The sequence below is a fragment of the Aethalodelphis obliquidens genome, unplaced genomic scaffold (assembly GCF_003676395.1).
Source record: "Aethalodelphis obliquidens isolate GAN/ISIS:26980383/991018 unplaced genomic scaffold, ASM367639v1 scaffold62, whole genome shotgun sequence".
Lineage (NCBI taxonomy): Eukaryota > Metazoa > Chordata > Mammalia > Artiodactyla > Delphinidae > Aethalodelphis > Aethalodelphis obliquidens.
This window is the reverse complement of record NW_020838006.1, coordinates 8,159,525-8,172,402: the sequence shown is the minus strand read 5'-3', so window position 1 is coordinate 8,172,402 and position 12,878 is coordinate 8,159,525. Positions and strand designations below refer to the sequence as shown.

The 12,878-nt window shown below is 43.4% G+C and overlaps 2 protein-coding genes across 7 annotated transcripts in view; one reads left to right on the top strand and one right to left on the bottom strand.

Annotated features, from left to right (window-relative positions):
- The window catches only part of MLH1 (mutL homolog 1), a 51,465-nt gene extending 50,273 nt beyond the window's left edge, over window positions 1-1,192 (top strand). For all 3 annotated transcript variants that reach the window (XM_027088329.1, XM_027088328.1, XM_027088330.1), the window contains one exon: window positions 722-1,192. In XM_027088329.1, coding sequence (XP_026944130.1) covers window positions 722-889 — 168 coding nt within the window. In that variant the 3' untranslated portion in view covers window positions 890-1,192. The remainder of the gene's footprint in view (window positions 1-721) is intronic.
- Window positions 1,193-2,328: 1,136 nt separating this feature from the next.
- Window positions 2,329-12,878, bottom strand: part of LRRFIP2 (LRR binding FLII interacting protein 2) — a 118,526-nt gene continuing 107,976 nt past the window's right edge. For 2 of the 4 annotated variants that reach the window (XM_027088298.1, XM_027088294.1), the window contains 5 exons: window positions 12,437-12,486; window positions 7,372-7,492; window positions 4,732-4,811; window positions 4,061-4,165; window positions 2,329-3,633 (listed from right to left, as the gene is read on the bottom strand). In XM_027088298.1, the coding sequence (XP_026944099.1) occupies window positions 3,523-3,633; window positions 4,061-4,165; window positions 4,732-4,811; window positions 7,372-7,492; window positions 12,437-12,486 (467 nt within the window). In that variant the 3' untranslated portion in view covers window positions 2,329-3,522. The remainder of the gene's footprint in view (window positions 3,634-4,060; window positions 4,166-4,731; window positions 4,812-7,371; window positions 7,493-12,436; window positions 12,487-12,878) is intronic. The other 2 variants (XM_027088297.1, XM_027088296.1) reach the window with 1 other exon arrangement.

Below are 12,878 nucleotides of genomic sequence, written 5' to 3'. Positions count from 1 at the left end.
TGCTCCTAGTCCTCCTCTGAGATGACATGCTGTTGCTCCAGCTTCATGGGTGAGGAAGCTAAGGGACAGTTTCAGCGGGTGCTCAAGGGTTCCCAGAGCCTGTGGGTGGTGGAGCGGAGATCCAGTCCCAGGTCGTGTTGGCCAGAGCCCCTGGAACCATCTCATTCCAATGGAGGTGGCAAGATAGCACACTTACCAAACTGTGCTGAGAGTATCCCGTTTGATTGGAAACACTGACTTCAAGGTGAGGAAGGATGGATGGGAAAGAACATCTTCTTTTACATGAGGCAGCCTAAGGCTTAGATGTAGGAGGGGAAGGGTGGACTAAAATAATCCTCATTTATTTTTTCATTTCTTACCTGTGGAGCTTTTTGGGAAATAGAACTACATTGAGACTCCAAATTTAGTGGTAATTACAGAATGTACTTCCTACTACTGCCATCCAAACATTATGTTAGATCCTGCTAGAGTAAACACACTCTCCCTGAATGGTAAGTTTCCATGGGAGGAAGCGTCACGAAAGCCACGACTGATTCTTTTCTTCCATCTCGTCTCTCTGCTCAGGCCTGTAGGATCCCTGAGAGGCTGGCCTAGAAAAGATACTTCACAAGCATTAGGTCACACAGCCTATTATAAGCCACCAAGACTCTCCAGGCCCAGTGCACATCAGCCAGGAAACCAGTGTAGACTGGGATGTGAACATCTAACATGTCTCTTTCAGAGTGAAGTGCCCAGCTCTACTCCAAACCCCTGGAAGTGGACTGTGGAGCATGTCGTCTATAAAGCCTTCCGCTCACACCTTCTGCCTCCGAAACATTTCACAGAAGATGGAAACATCCTGCAGCTTGCTAACCTGCCCGATCTATATAAAGTCTTCGAGAGGTGTTAACTATGGTCGTCTATGGCCTCTGGGATGGGTCGTTCTTCCTCTGTATCCCGACATTGGTAGGTTGAACTCACACTTGCATTTTAACTAGTAGCACTCCTTCATGCATGGTGGATTGACTATAAATAAATAGTCAAATTTGTCCTAACATGGTTTTTTATTTAATTTCATTACACTTGAAATTTTCCTAGATCCATTTTCACCTAGTGTATACTGATTGTGTTGAAGAATCCCAAAAGTAGTTTGAAAGCCTCCTGGACGTCTGATAAGAATTCTAAAAGGGCCTTAAAGACTTTATAGATCATGCATTGATTCGATTCTTTCTGTGTTCTAGTGAATTTCTAATATCATGTGATAAATATTATGTTGGTTCAGGTGCCTTTTTAAAAAAGAGGTCCTGAACCTATAAGAGGTGCTGATGACATTGTCAATTCAGCTTTCTGCGTAGTCACTCTATTAGTACCTTCAGTAACCAAAGCTAATTAATTTATTCTTAATTTAAAAATTTGAAGAAAATAGTTCTTATCCAATCCAAAACAGGCATGAGTTTTTAAGTTAGCTCACTTTGTTAATGGCTATCAATACTACCAGCTTAAGATAAAGGAATTTCTAGGTATTCTTGTTTGAAGGGTGTTGTAAAAATACAAACTGAAACTGTAAGTACCATTAAAATAAGCTACCTTAATATTAGCCTGCATTAATAGAAATGTGCAGTCAGCACAGGGAGGAAGAATGCCTATAGTTTTGAGGTAAAGTCCAGATTACAAGGCTCAGTGAAGAAAGTTCTGTGGAAAAGAAGAGAAGAGTCTATTTTACGAGAAGTGGAACCATTCCATTTGGAAAAGACTGACAACAAAACAGCTCCAGGAGGAGCACAGGCTGAGTGGCCGTGGGTGGAGAGGAAGAGGGATTTCCAAGGCCTCAAGAGGTGGACTACACGATGTTTCAGTTCCAGGTATGTATGGGATTCTAGGATAAATCTGCATTTCAGAACATGCCTCGTCACTGCCCACTCCCACACATCAACTGAAAGAAAACTTATAGGAAATCATCTCAAAATATGGAAACCAATTTCCTGAATTATTTTATTTTTTAAAATTTATTTATTTTTGGCTGTGTTGGGTCTTTGTTGCTGCTTGTGGGCTTTCGCTAGTTGCAGCGAGCGGGGGCTACTCTTCGTTGCGGTGCGTGGGCTTCTCCTTGCAGTGGCTTCTCTTGTTGCGGAGCATGGGCTCTAGGTGCGTGGGCTTCAGTAGTTCTGGCGCATGGGCTTAGGTTCTCTGCGGTATGTGGGATCTTCCTGGACCAGGGCTCGAACCTGTGTCCCCTGCATTGGCAGGTGGATTCTTAAGCACTGCACCACCAGGGAAGCCCCTGGTTTCCATGTTTTAAACACAAAGAGCTAATTATTCTAAAGAAGGGAATAATTATTAGAGATTTTATTCATATTTAAGTTAACTTTATTACCTAGTTTCAAGTCTAATTTTATCTTATGTGGCCTTAATTCATTAGACTTTCCCCCATATTTTTTCCGTGTAAACACATTGAAGATACAATAATCATTTCCATAAAACCACCTCAATTCTGAGCGCAAAAGAGAGAATTACAAATACTGTAACATGGCTACGACTCGATGATAAAATCCTCAAACTGGGTGCCTTTAAAGATGAAACTGAAGTTCTTAAAAGAAATTCTATATTCCAGATTATTTTTCCTTAAGGAGAGAAAAGAGGGGTGAGCTAGGCGGGCATGATTGCCAATGACTAGTTTTAAAGGCTCCTCTAAGAAAATGAATGTGTCAGTAGCCAACTGTAGTCAGCAAAAGGGTATATTTAATAGAATCTTCAGGCTGACTTCCCACCTGCCTGGCCTGGCCTGCCCTCCCTCCCTCCCTCATCGGGCTGGTCTGAGGTTTCATTCCACAGATGAGCAGCAGATGAAATACTTTTCAAGATACAGCACAGTTGATGTGAAGACTAAGGACCCTACTCTTACTTTAAGAGTACAGGCCTTGGACTTCCCCTGCCCCATGCAATAAAGCAAGTTTTATATACACTCCCCATATCTTTTTCTAACATTTTCTTATATAAATTTAAATATCTTACAAAAAAAGGCTTTTTCCTCCAAACATATAAATTTGAGTGAAACGTATATTCCCCACCTGTGAACTTGTGTCTTCACTAAAATATAAATGCTACCTGATATTAAGGGTAAATGTCTTTTGACCACTGGAGATCACTGAAGTCTGAATTGCACTGTGGAGAAGGCACTTGTGTTTTCTGAGGTCTCCAGGAAGTACCTCGGTGAGCGCTGAATCGCTGTCCTCCAGAACCCGTGCCAAAGCCTCCGAGTGCCCAGTCACTGAGGCAGCTGGGGAAAAATGGTGAGTAAACTTGATTCTAAAATTATGGAAATAAAAAATAACAACGGCATGGACCAATTCTTAGTCTAGAATCAAACTACCAACAAAATCCAAAGTGTTCATTCATGAAGATTCAAACCTGTTTCATTCTCTCATAAATTATAAAATACAAAGGTGGCTATTTTAATGACAAAGCTCAAACAGTCCTGAAAGGGGTTTGAGTGGACGAAAGATCAGTCCTTCCAGGCGGGGCCCAGGCAGCAGGGCGGCCTCCCTATTGCTGGGCCAGCAGTGCTGTCCTGTTGGCCTTCATCTTCTCCAGCCGCTTGGCCAGATGGCTGTTGGTCATCTCCATCTCCTCGATCTTGTCCAGTGCTGTTCGTAACTGGAGACAGGAAGAGCTTGGTCACTTCACATGGTCAAAAACGAAACCCAGCGCTACTTTCCTGTCCAGTTTCTGGGAAGTGGAAGCACTGCATTGCGATCCTGCAGTTGCGTTGTTTTTCAGGCAGCCAGAGGTGTTAACCAACGGTGCTGAATATTAATCACAGAGAGGACATAGAGAAGCTGGAGAAACAGACCTCATCTAAAACAAAAATAAAAACTCTCCTTTTTCTTATTATCTAACTGACCAAAACATAAAAGTAAATGGCAGTCACTGTGTAGGTCAGAAACCAACACAGAACAGTGATTCCACTGCTGTTCACTAAGATTGGAGCCAAGATTAAATTCCTTATGCAGCAAAGAATTTATCTCCAAAGGATTTTTTCTTTTTAGGAAAGTATTCCAAGAAGCATAATAAAAGCAAGTACCTCTCGTTGTAGCTTCCTCTTTTCTGCTTTCAGTTCATCCTCGACTTTCTCTGCATTCTCAGCAGCGGTTTTATATCTCAGCACCTGCCCCTCCAGGCGGCTGATCTGTAAATATGAGAACACAGGCCTCTGGTGCTGGCACTAGGAACCACCACTTTTTTGAAGCCAAGATGGAAATACAATGTCATGACAGATTCCAAGAATCTAACACTAACAAGTCCCCTCAGGGGGAGTCAGAGGTCCTCTCAGAACTCGACTGCTATTTATACATTTAGAACTGTCCCTAGAGAGGATGACAGCTGTAGTGTCATAATAGGGCCAATTTCCCACGTTAAGCTTTACGACAACCATATTGTTTAAAAGCCATAGTAACATCGCAGGAGGAGACTCCCCGATAGACTTTCTGAAATATACAATAAGGGATTATGTTATAAACTACAATCTTCTTGAAGGCTCTTGAAATAGCTACAAGAAACAATTATAGCTTCAGTCTCATTCATTCATAGAAAAGGCTGAAATGCCCTATCAGGTGTTCTCCGCTGGCTTTTCCACTTTAGAGCTTTTATAGAGATTCAACTGCAAAGGCAGCTCAAAAAACCTAGGCATTCATGGGGCTAATCACTGAGATGCAGGAAGCAGATGTGTTGGTACCGTACACAAGAAGGACTTACACTTTGCTCCAAGGTGGTTATATCCTGTTCTGCTTTTGAAAGCTTAAACTTGTACTCACTAATTTGTCTGTTGGCATCTCCTAGAACAGAAGAGAATAATAAACCATCTCACAGAGGTGAAGGTGTGAACGTGAGGCAGTGAGGCCCCCTGCAGTACAGGAGAGGACTGTGCAGAGGAAGAAGACAAAGCACACATGCACACAGGCAACTGCGGTATCTCCTGCAGCACAGGTTCTGGCGCATCTATGCTATGAGAAGCTCTAGCACTTGTGTTGCAAGCATTTTAGAAGAAAATTCTCTCTTCACACCATGATGTGTGCAGGTAGAGGTTGAAGCAAGGAGCCCTGTCAGCGCAGCAGGGCCCCTGCCAACCTTACCTGCAGCCCCAGGGCCCAGGGAGCCTCTGTGCCCACGGGACCAGGCCCCCCCCCCCCCGCTCCAGTTTCCCTGCCCCCAGCCCTACACCTTCCCATCTCCCCAGGTATCCTGCTCCCCCCCACAGCCCAAGTGCCCTTTTCTCCCCACCTCTGATCTAAGTCTAACCAACCTTTAAGGTCCTGCTCAAGGTCCTGCTGAATTTTCACCTCCTTCATGACTCTCCTTAGTTAACTAGAGCTTCTCCTTCCTTTGTTGCATTTTTTTGGACTCTCTTTCATGACATCATGCTTTCCTAACATTATATAGATATGTAAGGACAGGGGCCCTGTTTTGGCTTCTTGAATCTACCTCTGTTTCTAGCCAAGTGCTTTGCACGTAATGTATGCTTAATATTTACTGAAAATAAATGCTTTTCAGTAATATGTTGTGATAATGTGTTAAGGATAGAGCTATAAATCATTAGCCGTATATCTGACCTAAGAAGCAAACCATTTAAAATGAGAAGCTTAGAAATGCTGGGGGAGAAAAATTCCAGCAATCCAAATTTAACAAAAATCACTCTGAACTAATTACATTGTAATAGGAATCATAAGGTTTGCAGGAGATAAACCAAATCTACCCTACTTAAGAACTTTTCTACTTTTCCATAAAACTAAGGTTAAAACTACCTACATAATCTTTAATGCAAAAGGTTTTTCTAATTGGATAATTACTGTCACCCTAAAATTAATGTGGTTATAAAAGCCTCTCCCCAAAAGCCATTCCTGGTAGTGAAAGAGAACTACTCCCATTTCTGGGCCTAAAACTGAAGCTTTAGGATACTGTTTTTTAATTCTTAACTCCAGCAACTTATTATCAAAATGTGCTGCTTCCTTCTCACCAAACCACTCATTCCTTCCTGTTTTCAAAAGTATAAATCCCTGGTCTCAGCCATTTATTTCATGCGTGTTCTGAAATTCCATCCCCAAACACCATGCTTACAGACAAGGCAGCTGTCCAGAACTGAGAGTCACCAGGTTCCTGTCCAGGCCTCCGGTGCAGGGGAGCTGCCTGCTTCTGTCGCTACATGCCAGGCCCAGCCCAGCCCAGCCCTGCCCGGCCCTGCTATGCTCACCTGGGTCACAGCCCCACCCCGGTCACTTGCCCTGCTTGCCACAGACGGCAGCTCTGTCGTGGTGCCTGCTCTGGGAAGATGTCACACATCAATGCACACCCATTCCTCCTCAATATGATTCCTTTTGAATTTGCTGTTTTAGGTCAAACTCTTACAAATCTGTGCACTGCCCTCTTTCTAAGACTGTTGGCGGCCACTGGACTGTTTTGGTCACTATCACAACCTCCTAACTAGTCAACCTACCTTTTGTTATGCCCCTCTTTTCATCTACCCTCCACTCCAAATCGGTATTTCTAGAACAAAATATTTGAACTATATCACAAGGGTTCCAACTGATATCCAATAGAGGAAATGATACTAACCTCAAAAGTTAATAGTAATAAGTTAGTTTTAATAAGCCTGGTTCAAAAAGCTTGTCTATTTGCCCTAACTCAGAATATTTAGATAAAAGGGCCATGGAATAACCACTATTTTAAAATAAGTTATCAGAAAAGCCTTATTCAAATTGGAAAAATAAGTGTCTCCCCTGTGTGATTATACATTATCTAACTGTATATGAATGGCTGCTAAAATCTCCCCGCTGTGGGGATTACTCTGAATACCGTAGGCACTTTAAAATAATATGGGGTCAAAAGTAAAAAGGCAGAACAACTGAAATAATTTGGGTAAACTGAGTAGGCTTACTTTGTGGCCTTGGTTTAAATTCCATCTAATAAAGATTAATTTGGGTTAACAAGACTACTTCTGGGAAAATTCTGAAACTACTCCAGAGTAGTGTGAGTTAGTTCCAAATATATTCCCCTCCAGTTATCTAAGATAAATTCCATAGAAAAACATGTCATTAGGAAGGGTGCTTACAGATGACCCGGGGATGTGGAAAAGGATAGTGTCATGATGTCACCATTTGCAAAATGTTCTAGAAATCACTTTGCCAGGAAGCGGGGAGAGCATTACCTCTCAGGCCTTGTCACCCCAGGAAGCACACAGCCTAGTAGAAACCTCTTCAGTTCCATGACTGACCAGGATGGCTTTTCTAGTCCAGCTGAGAACTAACCAGTCTTCAGAACTGCAGGCTCTAACAGCCTGCTCACAACCACGTCCCGGCCCCAGCCCCACGCGGGTCAGTGGAGGCCCGGCCCCAGCCTTACTCTGCATTTCGATGAGCTGCAGGTCCGAGCCATTCTGCAGTCCCGCCAGGTCACCTGCTGTGCCATCGTTCCTGGAGCACTTCTGCTGTTCCTCCTCCAACTGCAGCTTCAGTTTTCTAATCTGAAGAGGAAGTAAAGGCTTATGCGTGAGATCCAGTCTCTCAAATGAAACAGATGCTTGGCCTGGTGTCCACATCTTAGAATAAGGTCACAAATCATTCATTCAGAAACTGTTTCCTGGAGTGCCTGCCATGGGGCACGCTGTGCTCAGGTGCTGGAGATCAGCTATGAGCTAATTATCAAAAGGAGCAAGCTCCAGGACCAGGTGTCCCAGTTAAAACAGCCATATTTTATTATTTGTGCAGGTCTGTGGAAAAGTACATCTTAGGAGTTTCTTTTTGTTATTTTTTATTAAAAATGGAAAATTCATGGGCAGTTAGAGGTTTCTTGTTTAGAGTTAGGTTAAATATTCTTATTTAGAAAAACTGTATACAGAAATAATTGGAAATTTATTTTTGAGTTCAGCTACATAATCTACCTTATTTTACCCAAAATAAAGGACATTCATAGCAGCTTATTCATTAATAGCCCCAAACAAGAAACAACTGAAATGTCCATCAAGAGAAGGATAAGTAAATTGCGGTCGATTTATACAATGGAATTACTACTCAGCCAAAGAAGGGAACATACTACTAATACGTGCAGCAACAAGGTGAATCTCAAACTGAGTATATGCTGTGTGAAAAACTCCAGAAAATGCAAACTGAAGGGACAAAAAGCAGGTCAGTGGTTGCCTGGAGAGAGGGAGGGAGGTGGGAGGGGAAGGAAGGTTTACAAAGGGACACAGGAACTTTGGCGAAGTTATGGATATTTTCACCATCTTGATGGTGGTGATGGTTTCACAGGTATTGCTGTGAGTTAAACTGTCCCCCCAAATTTGTATTTTGCAGTCCTAAGCCCCAGTACCTCAGAATGTGACCTTATTTGGAAACAGTCACGGCAGAGGCACTTAGTTGAGATGAAGTTACACTGGAATAGGGTGGGCCCCTAGTCCCCTAGTCCAATATGACTGGTGTCCTTATAAGAAGAATGCCACACGAAGAGACAGACAGGCACAGAGGGAAGATGTGCTAAGACAGAGAATGTCATCTACAAGCCAAGGGACCCCAAAGATGGGCAGCAAAATGCCAGAAGCTAGAAGAGAGGCCTGGAACTGACTTCCCGTCACAGGCCTCAGAAGGAACCCACACTGTTGACACAGAGCTTCTCACCTCCAGACTGTGAGGTGAGAGGACATTCTGTTATTCTACGCCACCCGGTTTGTGGTGTTTTGTTATGGCGGCCCTTGGAAACTAATATAGGTATGTACATCTGTACACTTTAAGTATGTGCAGCTTACTTTATGCCAGTTATAACCTAATAAAGGTTTTTTTTTAATTTACAAAATAAACTAAAAAATAAAATTAGGAGGGACTTTGGGTTGGGAGAAAAGAAGGCCCAGGTGGAGACAAGAGTCTCACATGTGAAAAGTAAGATTAGACGGACAGAAATGAACTGCATGCTGAGGCCTCTGGTCCACCCTCAGTTCCCAAACTGCACACCCAGCTAGGACTGTAGCTCAGGCACAGGACGGGATCTCTCTCTTTACAGGACGGGGATCTCTCTCTTTAGAACTCTCTGACTAGCCTAAAATAAAAGACCAACATAACCACATCTAAGGTTCCCAATAAGACACCCAGCCACATCAGGCTTCACAGAAACTTGGACGAGCCCTACCCACAGGCTCAGAGCTGCCCACCAGCTTTTTAGTCCTCTGCTTTTAAACTGAAGACCAACTAAGTGTACATAAAAGAACATCTGGAAGGAAACAAACTATGCAGATAGAAAAAAAGAATCAGGAAGCAAACCAACCAGCCTATCAATACCCTCTGAGATAAGGGAAAATATCTGCATCCTTGAAATGACTGCAGAAATAGAAACTCATAAAAATGAGAAGATAACGGTGAGAATATCTTTTAGAAAGCAGAACAAATGAGACGAAAAGGGATGGAAAAACAGGAGAGAAACATTATCTGTCCCGAGGTCTCATCCCCCTCGCCACCCCCAAATCAAATCAAAGTCGTGTTTCTCCAAATGCCTACAACTCTTATCGTCAGAGATCCAGGAAGGAGCACAAATCAGAGCAAGTCTGCCCTCTCCTACAGCGGGCCACCTCCGGACCAAGACCAAGCGTCCCCACGCCTCCTGCGTCCTTCATCATCAGGGGTCAAAGGTGAGTCTGCGTGCTCAGAGTTCCAGGTGGCTTCCCCAGCTGTCCTCGGCTCCATCCACAGGGGTCAAAGGGAAAGCTCAGCACTCGGACCAGGTCTGCCCCTCCCCTGATGGAGAAAGGGTGAGCTCGGCACTGGGACTAAATCTGTGCTTCCCAGACAACTCTGCCCTTTCAACCATGACATCACTATCTGCCTCGGGTCAACCGGGACTAATCTCATCATCCCCATCATTCCTGTTCAATCATTCCTGTTCAATGTCCATCTCGAAAAGGCTTGTCGTCCCTTTTCCTGCACTCCTTCCCAAAAGGCCCGGTACAAGCCCTACTCTGTCTTCATCTCCTAACCTTTCCCAAAGCCTGACACTCTTGCACTGCACCCTCTGGACTATCCTCCACCCTCTCTGTGCATCCCCATTACCCCATCGGTGCTCTAATAGAGACCTGCCCTCCCCTGAGGGGCCTGCTTCCTCTGCAGCCTGGCTGTCCTTTCAGCCCACCTCTCCCTGAGCCTGAGAATGGATCAGGTGTCTTCTTGCGTTCCTTGCTGTCACAAACTCTTCTCCCTCTAGCCTCCCTGAATTCCTAATGCAGTTCCTAATCGCATCGCTTCAGATTATAAGTACTAACCCCACCTCATCATTGCCATCTCCCCACTCTTTCGTCACCATTTTAGCTCCTAACTCACATGATCTCCAGGCTACTCCTGCCTTAATTGTTGGCAAATTCAAAATACATCTAAGTGTGATCTCTCCTACAACGGATCTCTAGTTTCTGGAGCAAGGATCTTGCCACGTATCCCACCTTGCCCTCAGCCTCTCACTCCCACTGTCATATACTAGATCTCACCACTAGACAACAGCAGTCCCTACTGAATTCAGTTCCATGTATCTTCTTCTCTAACCACTACTCTTGATCTTTCCAGCTCATTCCCTCTGGACCCAACTCCAAAAATCCTTCAACCCCACTGGCACCTATAGTCCACTGTTTCCATCTTCTCTCTGCTGTGCCTTGATATCTTCCTGGATTTCCCTCAAACCTCCTTACCCAGTTTAATCTCCAGGTCCGTCATCATCACTCTCTCGCACAAGCCCTCACCTCCTCTGCCCTATTATGCTCACCTGGTAGAATCTCTCTACCCACTCCATGCCTATATCTATGCAGCTACATGTGCCTGGAGAAGCACACACAATAAATGCATTCACGCAAAACTCCAAACCACATCACTGAAATCTGAGAACCCTAGGGAGAAAGGAGAGTATGGTACAAGAGGGAAAAACGGGTCATAGACAAAAGATCAAAAATCAAAATGTCCTTGAAATTCTCAATAGCCGTGCAGGAGGCCAGAAGACAACGAAGCAATTTATTAAAAAAAAAAAAAGTTCTGAAGAACCTAGGGCCAGGATAGGAATAAAGATGCAGATGTAGAGAATGGACTTGAGGACGTGGGGAGGGGGAAGGGTAAGCTGGGACGAAGTAAGAGAGTGGCATGGACATATATACACTACCAAATGTAAAACAGATAGCTAGTGGGAAGCAGCCGCATAGCACAGGGAGATCAGCTTGGTGCTTTGTGACCACCTAGAGGGGTGGAATAAGGGAGGGTGGGAGGGAGACACAAGAGGGAGGGGATATGGGGACATATGTATATGTATAGCTGATTCACTTTGTTATAAAGCAGAAACTAACACACCATTGTAAAGCAATTATACTCCAATAAAGAAGTTAAAAAAAAAAGAATGAAAATGATTACAATGAGGAATTCTATACCCCCATCAAACTGTTAATCAAGTAAGAGGACAAAATGAAGACATTTCAGTCCTGCAAAGTTAAGAAAAATTTACAGCCCCAAAACTCTTTCCTCAGGAAGCTACTGGGGGAGGTACCAGAATAAGAGAATGGACACAGAAGGAGGGAGGCATAAGATGCTGCTCCAGCCTGAAGCACAGGCAAAGGAAACTCTAGATGATGGTGAAAGGTGGTCACGTCTCTGTCCCGGGGGGAGCGAGCCTCTAAGTTCACAAGGGGCGAGTCAGATGCACCAAGAACCAAAAGAGATGGAACTGAGGGAATACCTGATGCATCTGAAAACACCAAGAGTGGACTGAAACGACTATTGGAGAGTCTGCAGCTAGATTAGTAACAAATACATAGGAAACCAAGCAAATGACAAGAAAAACCACAATACTAACTTCAGGCGAACTAAGGAGTTGTGAAGGAGATGAATCCTAGAATGTTCCATGGCTCCACTGTGAGCAGTGTTTACAGAGTCCTGATAACGTAAACAGACTGGAATCTCACTGCTCCTTTATTAGGAGGATGTGGGAATGGAAAGTATACATGCGTGTGGTAGGGAGAGGGGATAAAGGAAAGATAAATCCTTACGTCCCATAGAGGGATGTCAACAGAGTAGCCTTAAACAGAACAATCAAGAAGCAACATAACCATGTTATATAGAAGCATACAAGGGCGGTACACACCACAAGAATCAGCTAAAAGAAGCAAAAGGGATGGTCGGGGCTGGAGGTGGGGAGAGGGCAGGGCAGGGCACTTCTGTCTTCAGAACAGGCTTTTAAAACTATTTGACTCCTTAAACTTCGTGTCCTTTAATTTTTTTTTTAAAGAACAGGAGACAACAAAGATGAATTATCTTTTTATCCTTCAACTCTTACTTGAGTAATGATGTTTGAAACAAGCACATTTCTTTCTAGTGTACATTTTAGTTTGCTAACATTTTACCATATGATTTAGTCAGTTACAATTAACATCCCCTTCCAATGAGAAGAATACCTTTACCTGTGATAGTAGCTCTTCCTTTTCTCCAGCAAGTTTTCGTAGCCTTACATCTAAAACAAATGAAAAATTTGTAATGTTGTAGTACATAAACAATTTAAAACAATTCTTCAAATTCACAAATGGCAAACATCTGATAAACAGTTCATAGCTCTGAATATCAAGACATGAAGGCTTTAATGGTGAAAGGAAAAGTACTTAATTATTCAACACATATTTCCACACAACTGATATTTATCAGGGCACTAAATACAACATTTGCTCCCAAGAGCAGTGATTTTCCATCTGAAGACAAAATGAAGTACAAAGATCATTTCCTTGTTTCAAAAATTTCCAAGTTTTACCAGTAGATAGACAACTCAAAGCCAAGGGTACTCCCACAGGCTCTTAAGCCCTTAGCAGGAGAAAACAAACTATGGGAGAGAAGGCAGGGACTAAGAATGGG